General features: G+C 34.9%; 7 protein-coding genes and 1 pseudogene across 11 annotated transcripts; 2 read left to right on the top strand and 6 right to left on the bottom strand.

Annotated features, from left to right (window-relative positions):
- Positions 1-68: 68 nt before the first annotated feature.
- LOC103875241 (L-type lectin-domain containing receptor kinase S.6) lies at positions 69-2287 on the top strand. Its single transcript, XM_009153737.3, has one exon. It carries the CDS (start codon positions 109-111, stop codon positions 2143-2145), a length of 2037 nt encoding a protein of 678 aa, XP_009151985.1. The 5' UTR covers positions 69-108; the 3' UTR covers positions 2146-2287.
- On the bottom strand, positions 2221-6061 carry LOC103875242 (uridine kinase-like protein 2, chloroplastic). Its single transcript, XM_009153738.3, has 14 exons — positions 5700-6061; positions 5405-5496; positions 5247-5316; positions 5028-5146; positions 4723-4819; positions 4331-4410; positions 3891-4085; positions 3719-3802; positions 3579-3639; positions 3278-3338; positions 2970-3063; positions 2787-2859; positions 2631-2713; positions 2221-2535 (listed from the first exon to the last, which is right to left on the bottom strand). The coding sequence occupies exons 1-14, from the start codon at positions 5893-5895 to the stop codon at positions 2389-2391; spliced, it is 1452 nt and encodes a 483-aa protein (XP_009151986.1). The 5' UTR covers positions 5896-6061; the 3' UTR covers positions 2221-2388.
- Positions 6062-7807: 1746 nt separating this feature from the next.
- On the bottom strand, positions 7808-13791 carry LOC117125979 (defensin-like protein 306). The gene is made up of 2 exons (XM_033273094.1): positions 11508-13791; positions 7808-11368 (listed from the first exon to the last, which is right to left on the bottom strand). The coding sequence occupies exons 1-2, from the start codon at positions 11554-11556 to the stop codon at positions 11130-11132; spliced, it is 288 nt and encodes a 95-aa protein (XP_033128985.1). The 5' UTR covers positions 11557-13791; the 3' UTR covers positions 7808-11129.
- On the top strand, positions 11466-11550 carry LOC117126331 (annotated as a pseudogene).
- Positions 13792-14034: 243 nt separating the features above from the next.
- LOC103875240 (mavicyanin) lies at positions 14035-14965 on the bottom strand. Its single transcript, XM_009153736.3, has 2 exons — positions 14727-14965; positions 14035-14643 (listed from the first exon to the last, which is right to left on the bottom strand). The coding sequence occupies exons 1-2, from the start codon at positions 14890-14892 to the stop codon at positions 14246-14248; spliced, it is 564 nt and encodes a 187-aa protein (XP_009151984.1). The 5' UTR covers positions 14893-14965; the 3' UTR covers positions 14035-14245.
- Positions 14966-15446: 481 nt separating this feature from the next.
- LOC103875238 (uncharacterized protein At3g27210) lies at positions 15447-17633 on the bottom strand. Of its 3 annotated transcripts, XM_009153734.2 has the most exons (4): positions 17384-17633; positions 17061-17147; positions 16182-16262; positions 15447-16093 (listed from the first exon to the last, which is right to left on the bottom strand). In XM_009153734.2, the coding sequence occupies exons 1-4, from the start codon at positions 17505-17507 to the stop codon at positions 15693-15695; spliced, it is 693 nt and encodes a 230-aa protein (XP_009151982.1). In that variant the 5' UTR covers positions 17508-17633; the 3' UTR covers positions 15447-15692. The 3 variants fall into 3 exon arrangements, with proteins under 3 accessions (XP_009151982.1, XP_033128984.1, XP_009151983.1); XM_033273093.1 differs by lacking the exon at positions 17061-17147 and having other exon boundaries at positions 17384-17630; XM_009153735.3 differs by lacking the exons at positions 17061-17147; positions 17384-17633 and adding an exon at positions 16338-17042.
- A 4433-nt stretch (positions 17634-22066) lies between these two features.
- Positions 22067-24390, bottom strand: LOC103875235 (kelch repeat-containing protein At3g27220). Its single transcript, XM_009153732.3, has 7 exons — positions 23886-24390; positions 23614-23811; positions 23298-23527; positions 22920-23087; positions 22727-22832; positions 22444-22650; positions 22067-22349 (listed from the first exon to the last, which is right to left on the bottom strand). Exons 1-7 carry the CDS (start codon positions 24084-24086, stop codon positions 22185-22187), a joined length of 1275 nt encoding a protein of 424 aa, XP_009151980.1. The 5' UTR covers positions 24087-24390; the 3' UTR covers positions 22067-22184.
- Positions 24391-24528: 138 nt separating this feature from the next.
- Positions 24529-27224, bottom strand: LOC103875236 (cytochrome c1 1, heme protein, mitochondrial). Of its 3 annotated transcripts, none has more exons than XM_009153733.3 (8): positions 26996-27224; positions 26735-26821; positions 26240-26451; positions 25767-26046; positions 25610-25681; positions 25412-25528; positions 25248-25313; positions 24529-24977 (listed from the first exon to the last, which is right to left on the bottom strand). In XM_009153733.3, exons 2-8 carry the CDS (start codon positions 26792-26794, stop codon positions 24861-24863), a joined length of 924 nt encoding a protein of 307 aa, XP_009151981.2. In that variant the 5' UTR covers positions 26795-26821; positions 26996-27224; the 3' UTR covers positions 24529-24860. The 3 variants fall into 3 exon arrangements, with proteins under 3 accessions (XP_009151981.2, XP_033128982.1, XP_018508057.2); XM_033273091.1 differs by having other exon boundaries at positions 26735-26816; positions 26996-27080; XM_018652541.2 differs by having other exon boundaries at positions 26913-27056.
- Between the last annotated feature and the right edge of the window lie 143 nt (positions 27225-27367).

Raw genomic sequence — 27367 nt, 5'->3', positions numbered from 1 at the left:
CCCGACCCGATTAGATTCTTAACCCGATACACAATCCGACCCAATTGAATAACACACTCTCACTCACTACTTCCTCAGAAACAGAGCCTCACCGTCTCAAGAACAGAGATGAATCCGTTTCTCCTCTTCTTCTTCCACCTCATTCTCCTTCTCACCCAAGATTTTCCCGCCCTTTCTCTCCGTTTCTCTCCGTCGCAGCCCAACCTAACCCTCTACGGCGACGCCTTCTTCCGCGGCCACACCATCTCCCTCACCCAGCAACAGCCCTGTTTCCCCTCACCCTCGCCGCGAAACTGCTCCTCCTCCGGCATCGGACGCGCCCTCTACGTCTACCCGATCAAGTTCCTAGACCTCTCCACCAACACCACAGCTTCTTTCTCCTGCCGCTTCTCCTTCACCATCATCGCCTCCCCTTCTTGCCCCTTCGGCGACGGCTTCGCCTTCTTGATCGCCTCCAACGCCGATTCTTTCACCTTCTCCAACGGCTTCTTGGGTCTCCCCGACCCGGCTCTAGACCCGCTCGGCTCCTTCGTAGCCGTCGAGTTCGATACAGCTTTCGACCCGAGTCATGGAGATATCAACGATAACCACGTCGGAATCGACGTGAACTCAATCGTCTCCGTCGCTTCCGTGGACGCGATTTCGAAAGGGATTGATCTTAAGAGCGGGAGAGAGATGATGGTGTGGATTGAGTATAGCGACGTTCTGAAACTCATCAGAGTTTGGGTTGGGTACTCACGGGTTAAGCCCAAGAGTCCGGTTTTATCAGCACAGGTTGATCTCGCTGGGAAGTTTAGAGAGTACATGCACGTCGGCTTCTCTGCTTCTAACGCACTTGGTTCGGCGTTTCATATCGTGGAGAGGTGGAAATTTAGAACCTTTGGGTCTCACCCTGACGCGGTTCAAGAAGATGACGACTGGTTGGTTTGTTTTGAGAATCCTGGGAACACTCGCCACCGTTATGGTTTGGATGTTAGGGTTTCGGTTGTTGGGTTAAGGATCCCATTTTGGAGTCTCTTACCTGGTTTAGCTGCTGTTGTTGTTCTCACTGCGTTTATTGCTTACTCGTTGATTCGAGGAAAGAAGAGGATTGTTTGTGAAGGAGTAGGGCTGAACAGGGTCCCGGGAAGATTATCCTTGGCTGAGATAAAGTCTGCAACTTCGGGGTTCAACGAGAACACAATCGTGGGTCATGGAGCTTCAGCAACTGTGTATAGAGGCTCCATTCCGATGGTTGGATCCGTGGCTGTTAAGCGGTTTGATCGGGCTCACTGGCCACAGTGTAACCGCAACCCTTTCACCACGGAGTTTACTACAATGACGGGTTACTTGCGGCACAAGAATCTAGTTCAGTTTCAGGGTTGGTGTAGTGAAGGAACAGAGACGGCTTTGGTGTTTGAGTACTTGCCTAATGGAAGTTTGAGTGACTTCCTTCACAAGAAACCTTCATCGGATCCGTCAGAAGAATTCGTAGTCCTCTCTTGGAAGCAGAGGGTGAACATCATTCTCGGTGTGGCCTCTGCGCTTACTTATCTACACGAAGAATGCGAGAGACAGATCATCCACCGTGATGTCAAGTCCTGTAACATAATGCTTGACGCTGAGTTCAACGCAAAGTTAGGTGATTTCGGGTTAGCTGAGGTTTACGAGCATAGTGCGATGTTATCTGGACGCAACGCTACTCTCCCAGCAGGTACCATGGGTTACTTAGCACCTGAATACGTTTACACAGGTGTACCTTCCGAAAAATCCGACGTTTACAGCTTCGGTGTGGTGATTCTTGAGGTGTGTACGGGGCGTAGACCGGTTGGAGATGACGGGTCAATACTTATAGACCTGATGTGGAGTCTCTGGGAGAAAGGGAAGGTCCTGGATGGTGTTGATGTTATGCTGAAGGAAGAGTTTGATGCAGAGGAAATGGAAAGAGTGCTGATGGTTGGGATGGTATGTTCACATCCTGACTGTGATAAGCGGCCGAGGGTGAAGGAGGCTGTGAGGATTATTCGTGGGGAGGCTCCGCTGCCAGTTCTTCCGGCAAAGAGACCTTTGCTGAGGATACATTTGGCTACGGAGGCGGACGAGATGATTGCCGATAGTTTGGTTGGGGAGGAACTTCCGTGGATGACGCCTAAGTCACACTTTTAGCTGTAAATTTCCTTTGGATGACGCTCGATTGTGACTAAACATTCAGAATGATAGTTTAGTAAAGAAATCAAGCTATGTACAAAACCAAGAAACTTCAAATGATTTTTCTGACAGAAAAAAAAACAGGCAATAGTTCCCTTTTCGGTTCATGTTTTGATAACATTGTCGCAATTTTATGCTTCCGCAGACAAAGACACAACAACCATTACGCCGGATTTTGAAACAAGAGATTAGTAACTAGTTTTACTCGTCAGTACCGAAGTAGCGATCGCCATACTCACCCAAGCCTGGTATAACCCTAAAGTCTTCATTCAGACATTGATCTATTTCCGATGTCACAATCTTCAACAGTGGAAACCGTTTGCAGATGCAATGGATTCCTTCTGGAGCCTGCAGAACGCGGAATCAATTGTGAGTTTGTGACTGGGAGATAGAGTAAGAACAAGTTATGTGATGAAGTATCATTTGGTTGATTTAACACTTACCGAGATAAGATTGAGGAATATTATGTGAGATTCAGGGACTCCTTTACGCATGAGTAGTTCTATCGCCTGACTTGCACAGTTACCTTCAAGAAATCCAATGAACCTTTTAAGATAATGTACACTTCAAACCATGAGAACAAAACTAACTGTAAGTACCTGTGCCTAAAACGGGATCTAGAAGCAGGACATGGCGCTCGGAGATATCACTTGGAAGCTTCTCATATATAAGCTGGTTAATATGCAAGGAAGACTTTTTTTAAGTTTCTTTGTTTGAGAAAAAGAGATATCATCTTCTAAACTGTCAAAGGTGTTAAGGGAAAAAGACACACACAAACAAACCTGCGTTCCGTTGTCGCCTTCACGATGAATAAGAATCTTCCCAATTTTAATTCCTTTGCAACATGCACGTAACGCGTTTTCCATGCTTTCACCACTAGTAGAGCGTACAAAACAGAAAACCTTAGCCAAGAGAATAGAATGTGAAATGAACTCACTCGACATTTGAGCAAACAAACAATGTGTGCTTCCGATGTTACACAATTTTCTTTTGTCCCGCATTTTGAAGGTGTAAACAAACTAGAAACCCAAACAGCGCCACTCTCCATCTATCAAGAACTTCAAAACATGTAATATCTTTCAATGCTCACCTTCGAATGATTGAGACTCCACAAAGTTTCTTGCAGAAATCAACACCGCTATACACAGATCCTGGTTTGGGAAAATTAAGATATTAAAAATCGTGGAGATGCACTAGAGCAGTAAATGACACATGAAGCATTAGGTTTTCTCTTTGACTTCCATAATGCACAAACAATCTTTCTAGATCCAAGACGAAAGAGATGATAATGGATCTCAAGAACTAGGCAGTCGAGTTTTTCAGAACCATGGATATCTTAAAGTAAAAAGTTATAAAGTAAAACTACAGCTCACGCCATTCTCCTCTTATACCTGTTGGAGTAACTACTTGTTTCTCAGTGAATGGCAAATGGCCAAGACCATGCTCTACAACCTGAAATGAATCCACTAACAATCAAAATAACAAACTTAAAGCTGATACTTTGAAAGGAAAGCACGAATTAAAAGGGTACAAGACGAATGAGGCGATCTGAGTAAAACACAAAGTCATGTTTTGATATGTCCTTCTCTCGAATAAGTGTATGCATGCCTCTTATCTGCAATTATGATCTCAGAGTGAGAAAATGGTTTTCAGCCTTATCGTCAGAATCAAGCATAAAATATCTGGAAAATGGCAGAAGTTACCTGAAATGTTGATTGGATAACAAAAAGATTTGGGTAGATTTTGCAGAGATCATGTTGCCCAAGTTTTGTGTGGATATGTTGCACAATCAAATCAACTGCAACGTGATTGTCACCTCCACGAGGAATGATCACATCGGCATATTTCTTTGAAGGGAGCACAAAATCATCAAACGCAGGCTTCACAAACTTTGCATACTGCAAATGAACATAACACCCGCAAACCAAGAAAAATTTATGAAATAAACGAAGCTCGGAAGATGGCAGTGTTATATAGAAGAATAGTCTAAAGAGTGGAACTAAGGAACAATGAATTGTTCAGTACTGAACCAAGACCATAAAGTGGTGGTTCCTGGTCTCGTATTCAGCACAGTTAGAGCACTAACTTAGATATGTTGACCTGACTGACAAGTTTTACACCAAAATCTAAAACAAAGACTGACCTGTTCAAGCACAGAATCAACATCCCTACCCCTCTCAACAGTGTCACGTCTGATTCTGCGAGCAAGCCTCACATCAGCATCTGTAACCAATTAATAGCCAAGATCAGGACTTTTAACATTGATAGGATTATAGGCACTATAAGGAGAATCAAAGTTGGCTAATTATATAGCCCCCAAGGCAGACAGTAGTCTGTCTTTAAAGGTCAACAAGTTATAAATAGCGAAACTGAGTTAATCCGTCAAGGGCATCATCAGTAACAGAACAAAGTGGACAACTTCATCACAATATACAGTACTCGCTATATCATTTCGAGTTGTCCAGAAAATAAGGTCAAATAAAGGAAAAGAATCAAATATACTGCAACTAGTTATCCTGGAGTTAAGGTGTTAACCTGTGTCAACGAAGATCTTCATATTCATCAGATCCCGAACTCGTGAGTCATGAAAAACTAGAATCCCTTCCAAAATTATGACATCACAAGCATTGACCTGACAAAAGTACCCCACTGATTGGTTTAACAAACGATAATCCTCATAAACCAAACGCCTAAACTACACTTAAAAGATGCAAATATGGGTATCACTGAAACATAAACATTTCAAAACACAATATCCAAAGATCCAACCACATAAAGTTAGAAGCTAGACCATAAAGGAGATACATCTTAGACAAAAAAATATACAGAAAAGCATGCACCTGGCGAAAAGCATCTGATTTACGTTGATGGGTCTTGAAGTCGTAAATTGGAATTTGATAGGGTTGGCCACTCTTGAGTGTATCAATGCAATGCAAAAGCTGCTCAGTATCAAATGCATCTGGAGAATGAAAAAAAAAACAGATTTGAAAATTTAACCAATTTGTCCTGAGCTGAATATCAGTAAAGAGAACAATCAGAGAGAGATCCCAAGGAAGAACCAGGATGATCGAAATTGTATTCTTGCACACGCTCCAGTTCTTCAGATGTCAGACCACGGTAAAAGGAATCCTAATCAAATAAACAGTACATCACATTCCCAAGCTAGCGAGTGATACATGAGAGTAACTGAGTACAATGGAGCGCTTCAGAATCAAACCTGGTTAACAAGAACAATGCGATGATCATGAAGCTGCTGGATGATCATGTCACACACCGTGGTCTTACCAGAAGCTGTACCACCAGTAACTCCTACACAATTCAAACAAAAAAAATTAAAATTAAAAAAAAATCAATCCCTAGAAACTGACATGATGCAACCGAAGATTTTGTATAGCTAAAACCCTAAGATATAGTTCACTCGAAGCATTAAATCAAGAGATAATACTCGATGATCGGGAGTTCGACTATTAACTAAGCAAGGAGTTAAAGCGGTAAGGAGGATCGGAAATCACCGATGACGAAAGGCTGATTAGGCGCGGCGGGATCGGAAATCTGGGAGAAAGATGGAACACCGGAACGGAAGGGAGAAGGGGAAGAGTTGGCGGATTTGGACGGAGAAGAGAGAAGGCCGTCGAGGCGAAGACCGGAGAAGTGAGGCCCCGATGCCTTCTCCATGACGTAGTCAATCGACGTAGAGTCTTCCGGCATTGGATTCGCGGCGAAATTTCGATTCAGGAAAAAAAAAAGATTGTTCCGCTAGTAGTGATCAGTGGTGAAACGATTCTTCACAATGCACAATACGGCAGCCCCCAACTTGTCTCTCACTCCCTCCGTCTTTTTAAAATATTTATTGACAGAAACGTGAAGGAGACTGGTACATTGAGATATTAATCTATTTTAAATAGATGTTTCAAAAAAAAAAAATCTATTTAAAATAGGATTTATCTGAAACTTTTGTATTGTTATTTGAGCTGAATAATTACTGGTGGATTCACTAAACTGTAATTTTTAAATCAGTTGTTTGGAGAAACTTGAAGGAATCTACTAAATTTAAATATTCATCTATTTTAAAGTGATTTTATCTGTTTTATTAAAGAAGACTTTTATTTGAATTAGATATCTAGGGATGTATTGAATATGAAATTTTAAATGATTTGATTGATTTTTAATGATTTTTTAGATGATTTTAGGAGAATTGGATAATTTGGTTTGATTTTGTTAAATCACTCTAAAATCTCATCTAAAATTAAGAAGTTTGAATTTTAATTTTTACTAGACTTTGATCCGCGCGCCTGCGTGGGATGTATATTTTTTAAAAAATGTTGATATTTGTTTTCATGTAATTATTAGCGTTTGGCAAAATGAATCCGAGGAACTGAACCGATAACGATCCGAAAATATAGTACCAAACCCGAACATAAATTGATTAAATATTTGAATTATTCAAAATTTTGTTATTTAGAGAACCGAATCTGATCCGAACCGAAGTATTCGGGTACCCGAATTTATCTAAAATAGATTTATATACTTATATATATTAATTATTTTTAGATTTAACATATATAAAACATCAAGAATGATACTTTTAAATTTGTTTAAATATTTGAAAATATATATAGATAGTCAAAAGTAAATATCTGAAATAGTTAAAATATACTCAAATCACCAAAAATACTTAAAATAATAATTGATTCCAGAAATGACAAAATTTATTTTATTTCTGCGGCGTCCGCGCGGATGCATGTTCGATGTAACTATATATTTTTCGTAATTTTAAAAACATTCATGTTATTGTTTCATATGTTATTGAGTTCTGACATTGGTGTATCTTGTTTATTCGGTTTAGTGTAAATTTATAAACTATGAAGTTTTATTCTTTTTATATTATTTTTTTTCTTTTGCTTGGTAAAATAAACATAAAGTGTATAATATTAGAGCATGTACTTGAGGTTTAATAGTATTACTAGATTTTGACCCGCGCTTTCAAAGCGCGGGATCATTTTCGAAACATTCCCAATTTATTTGATATAAATTTGTATTTTAATTGTATCTACACTTAGATATTACAAATGGAACATTATATTCAATGTTTTGAAACCCGACTCGACCCGCAGTAAAATTGGCAAATTCGGTGGTTCATATGTAATCCATTTTAGTTTTTTTTTTTTAACTGTTATTTAAAAGATCTATAAAACCCGCAACAACCGCTAAAACCCGAGATCTGGTTATCGGTTGAGCTGGTAGATGATCCAATATGTAATTCGGTTTGATTTATTATTATATTTAGAGTATTGTAATATATATTCATGAATGTTCAGATGAATAGTGAATATATTATGAAAGTGATATTCCAATTTAAATACAATTTTAGTTCAACTAAAATTCCATCTTGTTAATGGATCAATATTTGAGAGGATGCATACTAAAAATAAAATAGATTTGAGTATCAATAATGTGTATATGTCTATTACAAATTAATGATTTACGTTTGCAAAAAAATTGTTTATTTATTTAGTTAGTTTACTTTTGTTATTCACATGTTATTAGATATTTTTTGATGTTTTGTCTATGGCTTATTTTAAATTTAAAAGTTAATTTCATTATTCGCATTAGAAATGTAAATATTTATTATTTTATTTTGATATATATTTTTATTATATTTAGTTCTTAATTTTTATAATTTATATATATATATAATTATATTTTTAAATAATTAAAATATTAACCCTTACTCTCTGGCATCTATTCATGTTAATGTAATGTTTTATGATATATTTTTGTTAATATATTTGTTCAATTAGTTTATATTTGATATATATGTTACATGTCTCTTTCAGTAACCCGTAAAAAATACATTCATAAACCTATCAATAGTAACATGTTTCATCGTATAATTACTATTAATATTTATTTTATCATATATATATATATTTTTTAATACTCTAACTATAAAATTATATTTTTATGTATTTGGTGAGGGTTTGAACAATTTTTTTTTTTTGCATTTAGATTAATATATAATTGTATATATACAAATGAATATATATATATATAAGTATGTATTACATTAATAACTAAAATATAATTGATTAGTTATTTAAAATTTCGAATTAATATAAATTAAATTCATTAGTTTAAAAGATAACAGTTTAGTTAGTTAGTTCCTTAATTTTAGGTATGATGTATATTTAATAATTAAATTAGATATGAATAGAAATAATATAAAATATAATTAAATATAATGGTCCAACCTAGACTATTTGTAAGTAGATAAAAATTGCTTATGTTTTAATAGTATTGATTAATCAAGAAAACGTATAATTTTGTGATTTCTATCTTATCTAAAGTTTTTGTTTATATAGCGTTAAAAAGGAAAAAAATCGATAGAAACTATAAAAACCAATTAGAAAAGTAACTCCAAAAAATATATATAGCTTGTTAGAAAAGGTTGAAACAATTGCGTATTAATAGCAAAGATTTTGTTCGTTGTGAATTTTCAGTATTAAATAGTGAATATACTATACAATTTTATTTCAAAAATGATATGTTTGTTAGTTGCTTATAGAATAAATATTTTTAAATATAAGATTTTTTACTTGATCTGCAAGATTAGGAACAAATAAGGATGTTGTGGTTGTTGATTGATATCGTAAGGTTGTTTTTTTACTTGGAAAATAATAAATGATTATTTTTTATTTTGAATTATTATATTTAATTTGAATAAATCGTATTGTGTAAATTGGTATCGAATTTGAATCGCATGATTTATAGTAATATTGATATAAACTATGATCTTATTATATGACATATATTTGTATATGCAGACCAAACCACTAATCTGATGGTAATGCCATGAACTAAGATAGCATCACAATTTTTTTGTGTAAAGATAGCATCAAAATTTAATTTGGTGGTTTGTCAATGATATACAACACAATTTTTTTAACCAGCAATTGTATTTTGATTGTTGTGTAATGTAGATATTTAGTAATGGTTTTTAATCTAAACGTTGATTGGTTTATTAAGCATACGTGATTCTAGAATTGTTTGGCATGTATGCTTCGGCCCATATCTATTTAATAAACCAACCACTTTCCTACATTTCGTTCTATACATAATGGATGGTTGTGGTTAAGTAATGGTTTAGTAATTTAACGGTATAATAATAATTAAGCATATATGATTCTCGGTTTATTAAATAATCAAAACGTTGAGTTTTAATGCCAGAGGCATATCTTGGTTAATATTGTGGAAAACTTAAGGCTAAATATTATATTTGTATTTTCATTTTAATAATTTAGATATAATGATTTTGTTAGTTAATTGATATCATTTATTGATATGGCCACTGCGTAGAGATAAGAAAAAAATCATATTATTGTTTTTTTTCCCAAAAAGGATTATTAGGTATATTTGTAGTTAATTGTCATTGTGTAGAAGTTGGAATGATTTTTTGAATAGTCTTTAGTTTTGGAAGGAAACGAGTTATTATTAGTTTCAATTTTGTATCAAAATTATATGTAACGACGTTTAACTTGTTCATGTCTGGCCGACGATCATCTTCATATATAAAAATATAATTATTTAGCTTGATAATTCATTTGGAAACAAACGTTGAGGATCTGAGATTTTTAATTTTTTATAGAGGTTTAAACCTTTTATTTCCAGAGTATATTGGGCTGCGTATGAACCTTTATGGGCTTTGAAACAAAATTGGGCTCGCCAGTTGTTTTGTGGAACAAAAATGGGCAGGCAAACGAAATTATATAGTTTAGATCGGGGTTTAGATACTGGCCACCGAAATAATCGGTTATTGAATGTATTAAACGACATAGTTTTAATTCAAGTGGCTTGTCATTGTAATTATCGAGGAAAACTCAAGACTAAGTACAAAATGTACTTCTGTTTTAATAGTCTAGATTGTCTAGATCTATAGAATATGAATGATCATTGTATGAGTACTCTAGATTGAATCTTGATCATAGGCATGGGCGTTCGGTGGTCCGTTCGGTTTCGGTCCGGATGATTCGGATTTTCGGATTTTTGGTGTTATGCTCATAAGTACCATTTGATTTTTACTAATTATCAGATCGGGTTCGGTTTGGTTCCTTCCGGGTTTGGTTTGGATCGTATTTAACCAATGTTTAAAATCATACAAAAATATATTTTTAAAAACCTCAAAAATTGACAAATTTTTTTTGAAAATATATGAATTATTTACAAATTTAATTAAAAATTAGTTAAGCTATCTTAATTAACTAAAAAATATTCAAAATAACAAATAAAACAAACTACAAAAGTATTTTGAATACTCTAAAATATCTAAATCACCTTAATATATATAAAAACATTAGCATATTTAACTAATTTCGAATATCTTCGGATCCTAATTCGGATTTCGGTTCGGTTCGGGTTATAACCAAAGTCCAAAGTAGTAAGGTCATAAGTTCCATTCGGATATTTTTGTAAAACAGTTCAGATTCGATTTCGGTTTTTCCGGTTCGGGTTAAGGTTGGTACTTCGGATTAAGTTTAAAACGCCCAGGATCTTAAATCAGTGTCCTTGCCCATGGATCCATATTCAACTATTGATTGAATACTTGTTTAGTTTCATTGCTCTTGTGAACTTGATTTCTTGCTAGTTACTTGATACCATTCAACTACATCTTGATTGTTTAGATTAGGCAAATAATTTTTATTCTCATTGCTTAAAACAATTTAGGATTGGATTGACATCTCTTATACTACTTTGAGTATATGATTGAAATTTAATCCACGCTGAGAAAAATGCCCTCGAAAAAGGCAACTGATGAAAAATTTCGTAGAATTGAAACATTGATATCTTCTTTTATTATTTTTATTTGATAGAAAATGCTACTATAATAAAAGTTTTGAACGAGAATTTGTGGAAATAACAGTAGTTGAACATTCCAATATTGTTACTTAGTAGATAGGAGGTTTACGACAATAACACTGGTTTAAGATACAAGCATAAGCTTGTTCACCTTTCGCCTTGCAAAAGTCAATGCAAGCAGCAACACCACAGTTCGTGTCAAGTGGTAAAGCTATGTGTTTTGGATTGACGCATTTACAATGGTTGTTCTCACATTTGATCTTCGTTACACATTTCAGATGAACACAATCCGAGACCGTTTCACAAGATTGTGCTAGAATAAGAGTGCCTATTAGAGTAAGACAGGATAATATATATTGTTAATGATTAATATGGTCATCGTGATGAACTGATGATAATAACGATGGTGATAATCAGAAATCTACAATGGTGATGAATAACTAAGATATGATTTAGGAAAAACTTACATGTTGAGAAAAGTATAAGACCGATGAATATGAAAGCTACTTTCTCCATTTCTATCGAGTAAATTGTATTTTCTATTGTAATTATATGTTGTTTATGTGACTTACATGAAGATTTGAAGACTATTTATAATTTTAATTGCGAGCAATCTGTTCTGTTAACTGATTCACTAGTCAATATTTGCATTTGGTTTGAATAAAACCTTGATTTATTTTCTTTATTTTGCCTATCGGGCATTCTCTGATTTCATTCTTCAACAATATTTTATTTGGTTTTAGCTGACTCTTTATATTTAGAAGGAGTATAATAGTTATACCTTTGGATGCCTTAATTTTGACGAATCTAAGGTAAATCGGGAAGCATATCGTTTTCGTCTTTAGAGCAAGACTATAAAAGACATTCAAAGCTGACTAAAGTTGAATGAGGGAAATATATCTTTAATGAAAAATAATATGATTTACATTAACACTGCATTCTTGATCAAATAGTGAGGAACATAAACATAAAATTAGTACTGGATAGAGAGAAACGAAGGGTTGAATATGAATTCAGAAGAATAAACTAGTTAACTAATTTTCGGCCGGTCCTAACGGCCGGTGAGCAAGGGAGCAAATAATTTAAGAAGATAGAGTCAAATCTTTTAAGTGTTCAAGCTTGTTTTGATATTCGACCTAAACCGTGAAGTCGTTCAACCTCGAACTCACGTTGCACAAGTTTACACACATAGATTAATTGATTATCCAGAGTTCACCGATGTGGCTACGTCTCTGAGGTCTGGCAAAGCAAATCACTAACTCTCCAAAATCACACAACGGCTGTGACCTAAAGTTTGTAACCCTAATACAATATATATTTCTCTGATAACGTGTACAACACACGAACTTTGCTTTTATATTAAACAAAGTACAACTGATAACCGGCTTTAATAATCGTAAATCATTGAGTAATAATTAACCGGACGTCAAGCAATACCATATAACCCAATTGTCAATCTCGACTTGGTTTAAGCTCCAATACAGCTGATTTTTCATCATCAACGTAACAAATGGAATATTGACCTTTGCTATTCAGAAATACACATGTTAACGAAATCTTATATATGTTGTTGTATTTGAAGATAAAATAAACAATATTATATGAATAACCAATTATAATTTTAAAATAAATATTTCTGAATAATATCAAGATTATGATTTTTTATTTTATTTTTTAGAGTCTATGTTTTAATCATGAATTAGTTATTGGATGTGTTTTTCATAATTGTTTATTAAATTTACGGACTTGGGGGGGCGAACTTTCTCAAAAATTGTCTAAACTACCACATTCATAATACCATTTTTCATTTTTATCTTAACCACACTTACCATCATTTTTATGCTTTTATCTTAATTAGATTATTATCTAACCAACAATTATCCATTAATCGGAATATACTCTAACCAAATTTTACAGCATATTAAAACAAATTTATTTAAAATGTAACTACAACTTTAAATGTTATATATTAATATATATTATTATTTCATTTCCCATACAGAATACAAACTATAAATGTTTTTGTTAAAACATTGAAAATTATTTTTAAAATATATGTTAAATAATTTGATGATTAATATAATTCACACACACACACACATATATATATATATTTGAATTGTAAAAATACAACATCTAAATTTCAATTTAATATATTTTTCTCAAAAATGAACATATAATTAGAATTTATTTGGTAAATAAACTTAGAGACATATATATCTATCTATCTATTTATCTATCTATCTATCTATCTTACTAAAACAAATAAATACATTTTATTTAGGAAAGATATATTTATTAATATACATAAATATAATAATTGGTATTTTAATTTATAAATAAATACAATAAAAATGGTTACTCTAGTTAAAATATTAATTGACGAATATGTTATATAACATATCATTTTAATTGGTTTTACATGTAACCGCAATATGAGCAATCAACAAATTATAGACAATTAAAAATCGTCGATCTGCCATAAATGTTATTTATTATAAATCAAACAAACATCCTGATGTGTGTATATTTGTACAATTATTACATTAATTTAGTATGTCTATTATGTTAAACAAATATCCGCACGGATCAAGCTCTAGTTTAGTTTAAGTGAGCTGGAAACTAATGTAAAACTTCAAAGAAGTAATACTCCATCAGTTTCAAAATGTTACATATTTTAGATTTTTCACACATTTTAATAAAACATATTAAATGTGCATAATTTTTGTGATTAATTTTTCATAATTTTAAACCAATAAAAATCCAATAAATGAAATTAAGTTTTTTGAAATTTGCATAATAAAACATGCATTGAAAATATAAAAAAAAAAAATTTTGAAACAATTTTTATCTCCGGAATATGTAACATTTTGAAACGGAGAGAATAGAAGGTTGCGCTGAATTTTGTATGGTTTATGTTATCTGTACTAAACTTATTTAAGAACAAAATAAATAAAATTCTAAGCAGATTGAATAATTATTAAAAAGTTGGCATATTAAAAGGCATAATAGATAATATTCCAACCGGACCAATCAAGTGGACAAGAAGCGGGTGAGAAACCAAAGTAATTGAGAAAATACGGATAAAAGAACAAAATCACAAATGCAATATTCGAAATACATAATGATGAAAATACAACAAATACGGATTATAACTCACAAAATTATTAATTTTCTCCCCTCCGAAAATGTTTTTGATGCAATATCAGTAAGCCCAAACAAGTCCAATAACCAACGATCCCACAGCTAAAATATATCCAGTGGAAGCACGTAGCCCCTGACCGGAACTCGAACGCGAACCTGAGCCGTTGCTCGAACCCGAATCTGAGCCGTTGCTGGAGCCCGAATCTGAATCGGAGCTTGAATCCGAACCCGGAGAGGGAACGGCGGTGGAGTCAGCAGAGACAACGTTGACTTTAACCTTCATGCCTGACTGGCAATGCCCTGGGGTCCCACATGCGAAATAACGAGTACCGGTTTTCGACAGCTTAACGACGTCGTTTCCAGAGCTTAAGGAATTTACAGGTGTTCCCAGGTCACAGCTCTTGTATGCCGCTTCGCTTCCCAGCTCTACAACGCTGTGTAGTCCGGAATATTTGAAAACTACAAGGAACGAACAAAAAAAAAACGGTTTGGTTAGCATGAACCGGTCGGTTTAAGAAAATTGAATTTAGAGAAACACATACCAAGTTGATCGCCGACTTTGAAAGATTTATCGGACGACCAAGAATCAAAGTCAACGGATTGTTCCCAGCCTTGGCTCCCGCCTATCACATGCTGTGCTGCTAAAGTTGTCTTAACCGCAAGTAAACCGGAGAAAACCAGGATAACTAGAGCTGCTTGCATTGTCATTGGTTTTTAATGAATTGGACGCTGTTTAGAAATACTACGTTAAGCTGCTGCTAGCTAGTACTTATATATACACGGCAATGCATGACATTGGTTGCTTAAGTTATAAAAGTTAGGAAGAAAAGAAACAGAAACAAAAACAAGCTTGGAGTTGAATCGAAGCTAAGATCTTTAGTAGTTGGCATATCTTTAAATTAGTATTTGTGTTCTGTTTGTTTTTGATATTTTTATGTGTTCAAGTAGAACGTTTGCATCAGAATTGCCGAATAAGTTAAGGAGCCAAAAAAGCCTTAGCATGCAAGCAAGATTTAAGAACCACCCGGTTTGTAAATAGAACTTTTACCATTGGTGGTTAACTACTTGTTTCACATAAAGCTTCTATTTCCTCTTGTGTTTTTCTTTGAACCATTTTCATTTTAAATATTAAAAGCGAACTAGTAAAGCTGGTTTACTGTAATAATGAAAATTATCATTCAAGTTTATCACCATTGAACTTGAAAACTATTTGTTGTAAGCTCATAAACCATGGTAAGTTTTATTTTTATATCACAGAAGTGTAAGCAACAATGAACCATGGTAAGATTTTTTAAACTTCACACAAGCCAAAGATCCAATAGTCATCATTTCTTCAACAACACCAGAACATCTCTTCTTTTTTTACATAATCTCTTCAACTATGGGATTCATTTTCTTCTCATCACAGCAAGTGAAGTAGTACTTGTAAAAATTCACAAGAGCTTTTTTTTCTCTGAGATCTCTCTCTCATTTTATCATATACACAACAATATTGTTCTCTCTGCATCTCATTTCACAGCAACAACCCCAGTTTCAGAGCTCATCTTCTTCCTCCTCTCCATGAAACTTCCACCACACGCAGAGAAACCAGGAAGACAACGATGATGCTGCCAGTTAGACTTCTTCTTCTCTTCCTTTACGCTAGAGTCCTCAATGGCGACCTTGTTGAACTCGCCTGAGTTTTCACCAGAGAGATAAGGAGAGCTGAGAGAAGATGACCCTCCAGAGCTTTCCTCTCGTTCTTCTCTTATACTTTCTCTGAAGAGATCACCAAGCTTCTTCCTCCTCGGTTTTGGCGCTGGGGAAGAGCCTCGAGAAGGCTTATTCTCGTGGAATATAAGGTTGTTGATGCGAGGAAGTCTGTCCGAGAAGCTGCTCTTAGGAGTGTTTCCACGCGAAGGAGTGAAATCTGAGTAAAAATGTATAAAATCAAGATTCTGGAGCTTGACTAAGTCAAATCCAACAAGAAAAAAAAAAGAAAAAGAAAAAGATCCTACCGCCATTAACGCTGTGGAAATCATCGTCTGAGTCAGATTGTAGCCATTGCTGGGTATCGAAAAAGGTTTCATCTTTACTTCCTGTAGAATAAAATTAAAAACATTAGAACAAGAACGTAAATGTGTGTGATTCATTCATACATGTGTATTTCGAACCTTTTGATTCAGACACCATCTTAAGACAGAACAGACCAAAACAGACAAAGAACTACTAGAAGAAGAAGTGTAAACCCCTTTAAAACAGAAGAACTACACTAAAAGCAATGCCTAAAAAGAGATTAAATATGAACCATATACTAAAGTTCCCGGGTAAAAATTTATAAATTTTCAAAAACCCACTTGTTCAAATTAAAGCGTGAAAAACAATGGAACCAAAGATCAAGAAGAGTGTTTCCATACTTTTACACAGTTATTTCAGATCTGGGTCACAGGTAAAGTAGACAACTTTTTGAAACACAATTCACCAAAATAGCTCTCTGTCTTTTCAAGTTACCTTTTTTCCCGTTGTAAGAAACAAAAAAAAAAAACTCTGTTGTCACGGGAAAGTCTTTGGGAATAAAAATCTTTTTTTTTTTTACTTTAATTCTATTAATGGAAGAAATCGAATCAGAGATATGATCTTATCACATAAAAGTCTCTCTCAATTAGTCAAATTGATTAATTTAGAAAAAACCACTAATGGAATAATAATTTGAGATAATACTAGTAATTTTTTTCGATCACAGAACCTCCACCACATGTGCAATTATGTTGAACGTCGATGTAATAAGAGAGTGTGTAGTTAGATCGGACAATAACTAAACTGAACATCAGACAAAGACCAAGACCAATTAGGACACGAGTTAAATTCAAAAAGAGAGATCTTTATGTAATAAATACCGAAGCTTTTCTTTGAAGAGGAAAACGACCACCGAGACTTGACAGCCGGAGAAGCCACCTGAACCGATGTACTCTTTATCGGCGATTCTGAGAATTGAATTGAATAAACATATAAAAATCATAAGCAAAAGTATTAACTTATATATATATATATATATATATATAATATCTGAGAAGACACCCCACAGTCAGATTCAATATCATCATGAACTAATCATTTCTTGATTTACCAAAACAATAATAATATAAAATCTGAAGATCAAAACACAGAGACGATGGTCTCTCTCTCGATTATAAGAAATTGAGACAGAAAAAAAAAATACCGAAGAGTTTCTTCGCAGAAGGAGACGATGAGTACAAGGAATTAGAAATGATCGTAACGCTGTCGTTTTTCACAGTCATCGGAGCTGAATTATTATCTTTCGTGGGAGATTCTGGTGTTACCATGACGACGAAGAAGACAACATTCACTGGTATCGATTTTTAAAAAATAAATTAAAAGACTCTATAGAGAGAGAGAACGAAAGAGAGTTTTTGATTGAGAGGTATGTGAAGACAGAAGGAACTATATGATTCTTCTTCTTCTTTTTTTGGTTCGTCGGGGAAGGTAATATGTGGGTCCCAGACGGACACGGTGCCCACTCAGTTTTCGTGTTACAACGGTGTCGTTTCATGGACTCCACGTCTTCATCGTGTGAATATCATGGTGGGACCCATGCGTGACTCTTTTTATGAGTAACGTGGCGCTTTTGTAAAATCCCTGATTACGTATGACTCGAAATTAATTAGGGTCTTTGGAAAAAAGGTAACTCGTAATTTCTCACTTATTATATAAAAACTTGCCGGTTCATGCAGTCTTGTTTTCTTAATTAATTTGATTTGAAAATGTAATTTGACAGTCAGAAATTGGAGCGGTGAGAAGTAACTCTCATTGATTAAAGTAACTGATGATGAAAGTGAATTTTGGATTCACTAGAGATGATCTTTTTCTTTTGTAATGAGGTTAATATATATGTCTTTACTCTTCAGCAATGGGATCTAGATTATGTTATGCGGTTGATGTTGGATTACATTTGGATATATTAGAAGTCTCGTCACTTTATTTATAGTTTTGGATTCTACTGTAAACAGCTAAAGATGCATTGCATTTATCTTATGATATTTAACGATATATGAAAATACATTTACATATTTTGACAACAATGGTCCTGCGGCGTTTAAAAGTCTAAGATCTACCACCTAACAATTGTCTTTTTTTGTCAAACGTATATTTACCAGTATATGAAATATATTTGCGTGCTGAAAAGTGAAAACTGAAAAGATTATCGTTTTTCTTATCCAAAAACAAAAAAGGAAAGATTATCGTTTAGTAAGATTTAAGATGATACTTGATCTAGACTGCGTGTAGACAATATATTTAACAAAAAAAAATGACTTACTATATATATACTGGATTAGTTTCTTATTGTTTTCTATATGAAATATGAAGATTAGCACCATTAATTAACCGAAAATATTAGATGCAGCAACAACTATCGTTGGGAAACTAATAAATACAAATGTACTCTTTGATTATTTGCATTAACATTTTAGTCACAACTTACTTCAGCGAAATCGATCTTCTGATCTCCAAAAGGACATTTTTCTGTTGGCTAAAAGGGACATATTGCCTCTTTAGGATAACCATAAAAGCGGCTCCATATAATTCAGCTATTTTATTTTATACTAGTGGTATGGTGAAGGCCTGAAGGGCGATACTATATATATGGTAAATTAATTTTATATATTTTTATACAAAGTGGTGAATGATACTAGATAACGATATTTCATATACATACAGCTGGACGATGGGATATACAATGTAAATAATAGATGAATTTTAAAATGTCATACAATGAATAGATTGTTTTGAATTTGAAGTTAGCTAGGGTTTTATCTGCCAACAGCGAATGAAGTTTAAAAATGTATATCAGTGCAATTTATGAAATTAGATTATAAATTTATCATCATATGTCGGGTTAAATCTCAAACTATATATATGCTCTACAGTGTAATCAAATTCACACTTTGAACCAAGTTTTTTTTTTTGCTCAAAAGAAACCAAGTTATTTCTGTTTTTAAGTGACTAGTCCAATCTTTTTTTCTAGCTAGTTGCTCTAACATTTCGAGTTTTTTGTGTGTAGTATCAATAAAAGTATTTAAATGTAGTTGAGTATATAAATTTGTCTAATACGTTGTTTATATTTTGGATTATTGTGTTATTTGATTGATTGGGTTTACTAATCAATATTTTTGGAATTGGTGACGGTCCAACCCTGTATTATCACTGGATGCCAAATTTGTTTATCAAACTTTTTCATTTTAGCTCATAAAATATTATCTCTTACGAATTTGACTGTACATGGGACTGATTGATGCATACGGCAAATTTTGTTTTGTCGACAAACGTTAATCAAACTCGTAATTATTAATTTTAATATTAATAATGAATTTTATGATGCTTGTGAATCCAATAGTATTGTCATCAGATTTCTCTTTCCGTGACCACAACAAAATAACAAATGGAGTGAGAATGAGGAATACAAAAGACAGCGTATATAATAAAAATAATGATTTATGTAGTGGTCATCTATATGGATTTCTGAACCTTTTATAATTAACTAGGGATAGGCTTTCGGGTACCCATACGGATTTGGTTCTGATCGGTTTGCGTTTCGGGTTTTCGGAGTCAAAGATTTTAGCCTTATTAGTATGTCTCTAAATTTTGGTTTGAGTTCGATTCGGATCTTTGCGGGTTTGGTTCGAGTTTGGATAATCCATTTAAATTATTTTTAAAAGTTTTAAATCATTATATATTTTAAATTTCTCAAAATCTATAAATAAAATAATATATTACCTATAAATTTAAATAACATATGTCAGAATACCTAAGCTTAACATATCAATTGGCTTGATTTTAAATTTTGGATACAGAATCAATAATTATTTTAAGTATTTTTGGTGATTTGAGTATACTTTAACTATTTCAGATATTTACTTTTGACTATCTATATATATTTTCAAGTATTTAAACCAATTAAAAGTATCATTCTTGATGTTTTATATACGTTAAATCTAAAAATAATTAATATATATAAGTATATAAATCTATTTTTAGATAAATTCGGATACCCGAATACTTCGGTTCAGATCAGATTCGTTTCTCTAAATAACAAAATTTTGAATAATTTAAATATTTAATCAATTTATGTTTGGGTTTGGTAATATATTTTTGGATCGGTATCGGTTCTGTTCCTTGGATTCATTTTGCCAAACCCTAAAAATTACATGAAAAACAAATATCAACATATTTTCAAAATATACATCCGCGCACCTGCACGGATCAAAGTCTAGTTGTTTTATTATGATGTAACTGGAGTTAACTGGGTTAAACCGTGACTCTTCACACATTTTAATGGTTGGTTTTTTTTTTTTAAAGCCCAATCCAAAATGACATGGCATAATGGTTGGTTCTGATTATTTTGTCCATGTGGCAGCGCTTAGGAAGCTAGGATTTAGCTTCTTTTATATAGTAGGATAATTTATAATTATATATAGACAAACGCCCACTAAGCATCAAATTTTCAAAGTTCGTTTTTAAAAAAAAAATTGTGTCACAAGTTTGTAGTCTTTTTTTTTTTTGCTAAATACAAGTTTGTAGTCATTGACAAAATATCTCAAGAAGAAAATGCCATTGCAACTTAGAAGTGTTGTAACTTGCAAGTATGTTATCGTCTACCACATATCACTGACAAGCTGTGCTGGTTTTTATTTGGTCTATAGTTTTTTTTTTGTAGAAGGTTTAGATCGAGGTTTATGTGAAATAATTTGAGAAAGTTATCGTGTAAATCAAGTAACGTAATAGTTTATGCATAGCTAGCTGATCGTAAAACCAGGATGCGATAGCAAAATAGCTAGAACCTAGAAGTCATGTATTTTAAAACGTAACTAAAACATCGTTTGTTACATACGTCTATAACTTTGTTATCTTGGAAGCATGAAGCCAATATTGTACAAATACATAGTAAGATACTATGTGTTCGGAAACCAGATTAAAAATAAAAGAAATAAAATTTTAGCTAAAACCAAAATCTAATAACAAATGGAATCTTTAGAGAAGAAATGATGGCATGGGTAATGTGTTGTTATCGGTTCAAGAGTCAAGACAATGCACAAGGATCCAAGAAAGCATTCAAACAAAAAGTGGAACAGTAAAAGTGGAAGGTGTGTCATGTGTGATGTGTGTGATGCCCACTTCTAATGGTTCACGATATTAGAGGAATCCAATTTAATTTGTTTGGTTAAACAAAGTTAAAAACCCGTAAATTGACATGCAAAAACTCTACCAACATAGAGGTGTGCATTCTGTAAAATGATTTACATTTGAACATATGTTTTTAAAGCCAGCTTCCTAAACTATAATTTGTCAACCTAACTATTAGAAACTGACCATCTGAACCAAAATAATATAAAATGATAAGCGTTGTCTTTGAATATTGACACTAAATACAATTTTGACATAGCTGTTATTATATTAGCTATCATTATTAGTTACAGAGAAAGATTACAAAATGAGAGAAGGTAACATGTGGGTAATGACTTCTACACTAAACAAAACAAGCAAATAGAACATGTCGTTCTCATGGACCGACCACGATAACTATTTTAAGTCTCTATCTTATATTTTTGTCCTTATTCTGAAATAGTTACATCAGAGCATGACTTTGCGAATGATTCATACGCAGACAAAAATGAACAAAATGATCTCACACAATTGATATTTTATTTGATTAGTCCTTCATTTGATTCAACTTTCTTTAAAAATAGCTTCAAAGTTCAAATACATACCAGCTGGTTAAATAGTCTTAACCAACTCTCAACAGCCATGCATAACCAAACCAGTCTAGGATGTAAATAGACCTCCATATATATTGACTCATCATCTCATGTCTGGTGACTGTTGGATATAACAAGCTATGTAGATAGAAGCTCCATATATAATTTTTTGGTTGTAGCAAGTAATATATAAAAATACAGTTAGCTCCAAAGCTCTATATTATCTTTCAGATTACAAAACAATTGACATCAAAACTTCAACTTAGTTCTCCACATTTCTCCAATAACTTTCCCAGGCTGTGGATTGTCTGGTCCTCTATCTCGTTGCCCGGACGTGAAGTACAAATAGCCGTTCCAGTATCCAGCCATAGCTGTTTTGACACGGTACGGTAACCGTCCGATCACAGACCACGTCTGAGAATTTTTTATCAAACAGATAAAAAGAAAAACGTTTAGGTTTAAGGAACCAGAAGAAAAAAAAAGTAACAAGAGATATAATAATACTAACCAAATTGTCTAACTGAAACCGAAAGATCTCTCCAACAAGAACAAGCCTTTTGGTCACTGGATGCCAATCAGTGGTTCCACCAACGATAACGATCGAGTTATTGACAATGATCCAAGCTGATTCAATGTGGGAATTGTTCTTTGGCATGGGTGGTAACATCTTCCACTTCATCTCCTCGTCCATCATGTACACCTCACCATTGAAGAACTGAAAATGCAACCAAACATTAAGAATTGTCTGAGGGCACATACATCAAAAGTGTGGATTTTAAAAGAGGGTGAACCTCTCGTCTACGTGAGCATTTGAAGATTGGTGAGTTGGGTTTGGCCATGAAGTCACCTTCTTGACCACCTATCACAAGTAGCTTGTCGTTAGCAACTACACAAGCCCTACAAAACCATATTAAACCCATTTTGATAAGCAACACACAAGGCTCAATACAAAAGGAGGTGTGATTGGAGGAAGTATTGAAAAACCTGTGTGGTCCACCTCGAGGGATTGGGACCTCTTCTCGCCATTTGTCGAGAGCTTTTCCGTCTTTAACAGCTATGCTCCAGTGGTCAGAAGCAACGGCGTTGCGATTCTCTTTGCTTCCTCCCATCACATGAAGCCTCCCTCTCCATATCTGAGTCGCAGGTGCATACCTGAAATCCAACAAAAGGAGCTGCTTATGTGGTAAGACAATATTATTATCATGATTATTCAAGATTTATACTTTATAGAAACCCAACACCCTAATCACTCCCTCAACAACTCTACTACTCAAATTATCTTTTCATGTTTCCGCAGTGGCATTGTTCTACCAAGCGTAGCCTAAACTTTGTAAGTATATGTGAAGCAACTAAAGGCCTTACCTTGGAGCTGGTAGTGAAGGAAAGTCGAGCCAGGTCTTAGTGGATGAGTCTAAGACAAAGGAACGAGAAGTGGGACCTCTGCATTGAGGACCAAACTGCCCTGAAACCACATACACATACCGTCCATCCGTCACGATCCCGAGGTGAGAATTAGCCATCTCTTTAGGAGTGTCGAATCTGTCACACCATTTGTCGTCTGTGAAATTGAACACATCCACATGAGAATGAACCTGAGGAGGAGAATCAATGTCATCAAGCTTATCATCAAACACACATTGTTAAACAAACAAGTTTATATAGTAAAACGAGTACTTACGTAGTCGAGACTGCCGTAGCCGGAGAAGACATACAAAAGGTTTTGAATTTGTACAGAGTATCCGTCAAGTCGAGGAACTGGAGCTGACGTCATTTGCTCCCATTGTAACTCCGGCGCCGGCAAATCGGCAGATGTCGCCGATAGTAAACGGATGTTATTAACATGGTCATCTTTTGTCTCGTTCGATTGTTTGCTTCTCTGTAAGAAAAGGAGAAAACTTGAAGAACCCAAGAGAGAAAGTCATCGTTTTTACACAATGGGTCGAAACTTACCTTCTGAACGATCCGGGAATCGATGCTCGGAGCTTGAATCTCCGGTGGGTTTTCAGGTACCCAGATGGAAGAAACGCTGGATAATGATGGTTTGGTAGAAGACAGACAGAGAAAAGCTGCGACGAGAACACAAGTGAAGTACAATACAAGCATCAGTCTCCTAGAAGTTCGGTGGTGATGATGATCAGGTTTGCTCGCCATTGGTGTTTTTGAAGAGACATCTCAGTTACAGTTATATAGATCTAAAGTAACACGACGGAGACAAAAGAGAAAGAAAGCTTTCACGTCGGTGGGAGAATCTCTGATTACCGTTAAAAGATGTGCGCCGGTGGTTTTCCCCTACCAGATATCTCACTCCGCTCCTTGTTTCCTTTTTTTTTTCTCTCTTCCCCTCTGAACGAGCCAGAAGGTTTGCCTGATTATATGGGCTTACCAAGCCCAACTAGGCCCATCAAAGACTCACACGCCCAATACTCAAGCTTACGTCTGGACGTTCGGAGGTAACAGTGGGTGGGTGATTCGGTGTAGATAGTTTTCTTTTAAGTTTCATCTGTATGTTGTTGAAAAACGGAAAAACTCTCCCTTGTGACTAAAGAAATATAAATATTTTCCAGATACATCAATGTCGACGAATACAGGAAAGTGAGTACAAAGATGTAGTCTTTATTGAAAACAAACCGGAAAGATGAACAGTAGCAGTTTGAGAGAGGAAACAAAACAAAATGTATAATCTTCAAATCATGTTTGATTACGAGGATCAAACTTTTTTCGTTATTATCCTCATAAAACTCTCTAGAGATACTCAAAAGGTAAAACAAGAAAGATTGGTCTTTCCACCTTCAAAGATTTTTATGACACAGAAAAATGGAGAGATACGTTATTACCCTCAGAGAAAGGCTCTTCTCCTATTTTAAACATCCATTGTTGAAAAAACGATTGTGTGGAGCCACTGCAAAAGCTTTAGTAAGCGGTGCTCTAGTTCACCACGTCAAGAACCAGCTTCCGGGACTTGAGAACCGACCATTTCAGTCGCCTGTAGTACGCTGCTTGGAGCAGAGCCAGCGATAGTAGGAATATCCACTTGAAACCCATCTGCAAACAATGAAACCCAACCACATTAATAGTGCTATCTGAACCTAAATAAGAGCTAGTTCCCGGTTATAGTTAGTTCTTTGATTGAGTTTAGAAGCTGGGTTGGAAGGATCGTAAGAACTAGTCAACCATGTCTTAGCTCTAAGACTAAGAACTATTAGCATACTATACCTTGCTACAAGACAACAATTTAAGTAACTTCATCGGAAACTTTCCCACATTAACCAAAATGCAATTTGCACCGGCGCATAAAAAGGAAGATAAACCTACCAATTTCCTCTCTTCCATTTCTGGTTCAGCTGCCCAAGACAAGAATGACACAACATCTTTACCCATCTGCGCTCGAAATTGACAAAAAGCAAAGGTAAAACCCTGACACTGAGCACTAAGCCAAAGATTCGTGTTTCAAATGTGTTAAATGAAGGAAACCTCACCTGTGCCTCTGTGGCGGGGACACCATCTTCATACTCAACAGCTTCATCATTAAGCATTTTCGGCATAGCAATTGCTCCCCCAGGGAAATAAGGATTGTAGTGTAACCCCTCTCTTATCTGTAAAATTATCATGAATTCTTTCACTATCAGCAAATCTGAATTCGAAGACTACAATGTAGAAAATGAGATATAGATTACCGAAATGCCAGCAGGAGGATCACGGTAACCAGTTAGAAGAGCAAAGACGTAGTTTTGACCGTTGTGACGTGCCTGGCAGGAAGAACAGTGGAACCACTTAGATCACTAAACCCAAATTTGCTACAGATATTCAGTTTTACGTAAACCAGTAACAGACCTTAGTGATAAGACTTAGATCAGGAGGATAGGCTCCACCATTAGCGAACCTTGCAGCGGATTCATTGGCATAAGGTTGAGGCAAGCGGTCACTGAGTTTACCAGGACGGGTGAACATCTCACCCTCATCATTAGGTCCATCAACAACCTCGATTTCAGCTGCCATTGCCTTTGCCTCTTCCTCGGTGTAGGCGACACCCACCAAATCACGGTATGAGATCAGAGACATTGAATGGCAAGATGCACAGACTTGTTGATAAACTTGATGCCCACGACGGATCCTGCACACACAACATCAAACCTTCATCAGTCAACACAGTATAAAACACTATTAGCCCAAGTTTCACAGTTTAACCATATTAGGTAACATGATAAGCACTTTAGCTTATAAAAGCAAAACAATCTATGACAAAAAATACTAAAAGGATGCTACCAACAAACAAGAGTGGTGACAATAAGTAGATAAACACTCACGAAGCATGGTCGTATGAGCTGAGAATGCCATCATGAGGCCAAGGGTAGTCAGGACAGGCCAATCCGTGTTCAGCCTCATCAGCAGATGCTACTGTAGAGAAACTCAGCAGCCCAGTAACACCAGCACCCAAGAGGGCAAATGCTCTTACACCAGAAGAACCAGCGTCCACATGAGCTTTCTTAGAAGAAAACCACGACAGAACCGGAGTTGCCTGGAGGAATAACACAAAAACAATACTAAGAAAACAAAGATTGTTGCAAAACATCTATACAAAAATCAACAGACCATATCTTTCTAACAAATGACACTAAAAATTCAAAAGATGATACTCTATCTCCCAAAGCACGAAGCTTTACCCACAGTAACCAAACAAAATAACAAAGAAATCTCGAGGATTCTCTCTTAAAACAGATCCCAAGCTGAAATCTTACTCAACACAAATCAAATTAGAATCTATATAAAAAAGGGTAAATTGAGAGTGGGAAACATCTCACGACTGATTGGGAGTGAAGCTTCCTCCTGAGAATTTGCTGGATAACTCCTCCTCCAACCATTTGATGTGGACCAAATCAATCAATCCCCTGGAGAGCAAATAAAACGAATCAAAACAGAATCACGAAGCAGTGATAATGCACAAAGGCGAACAAGCCCTAGAAATCTGAGTCTACATACAGATCCGTGGATATAGATAGCTGTCAATCAAATGTCAGATAACATATTCGAATACGAAACATCGGCTACAGAGAGAGACTAACCGGTAAATGAAGTGACGAGATCGGCGATCGAGGAACGTAGAAGAAGAAGTAAAAGGGAAACGAGAGAAAATGGGAGTTCCACGATGACACAGCGGCTGCTAACACACGATAGTTCGTTCTACCTTTTTGGGCCTATGGGCCGGGCCAACGTCAAATTGCATGAGCCCATTTGTTTCTACTTAATGCAGAATTTTATTGTGTTTGGAACCCTATTAGAGATTGTATCTAGTTATATTTTTTTTTTTTTTGAAGAAGAAATCTAGTTATATTTGGCTTCCGTGATATAATGCAGTGTTGTAATAAAAATGTTTTGAAAAGGAATGTTCTCCATTTTATCATTTTTTTGGAGTCTTTACTAAAATTATAATAAAA

Source organism: Brassica rapa, chromosome A06 (genome assembly GCF_000309985.2).
Source record: "Brassica rapa cultivar Chiifu-401-42 chromosome A06, CAAS_Brap_v3.01, whole genome shotgun sequence".
NCBI classification, from domain to species: Eukaryota; Viridiplantae; Streptophyta; class Magnoliopsida; order Brassicales; family Brassicaceae; genus Brassica; species Brassica rapa.
This window is presented reverse-complemented; position numbering and strand designations above follow the sequence as displayed.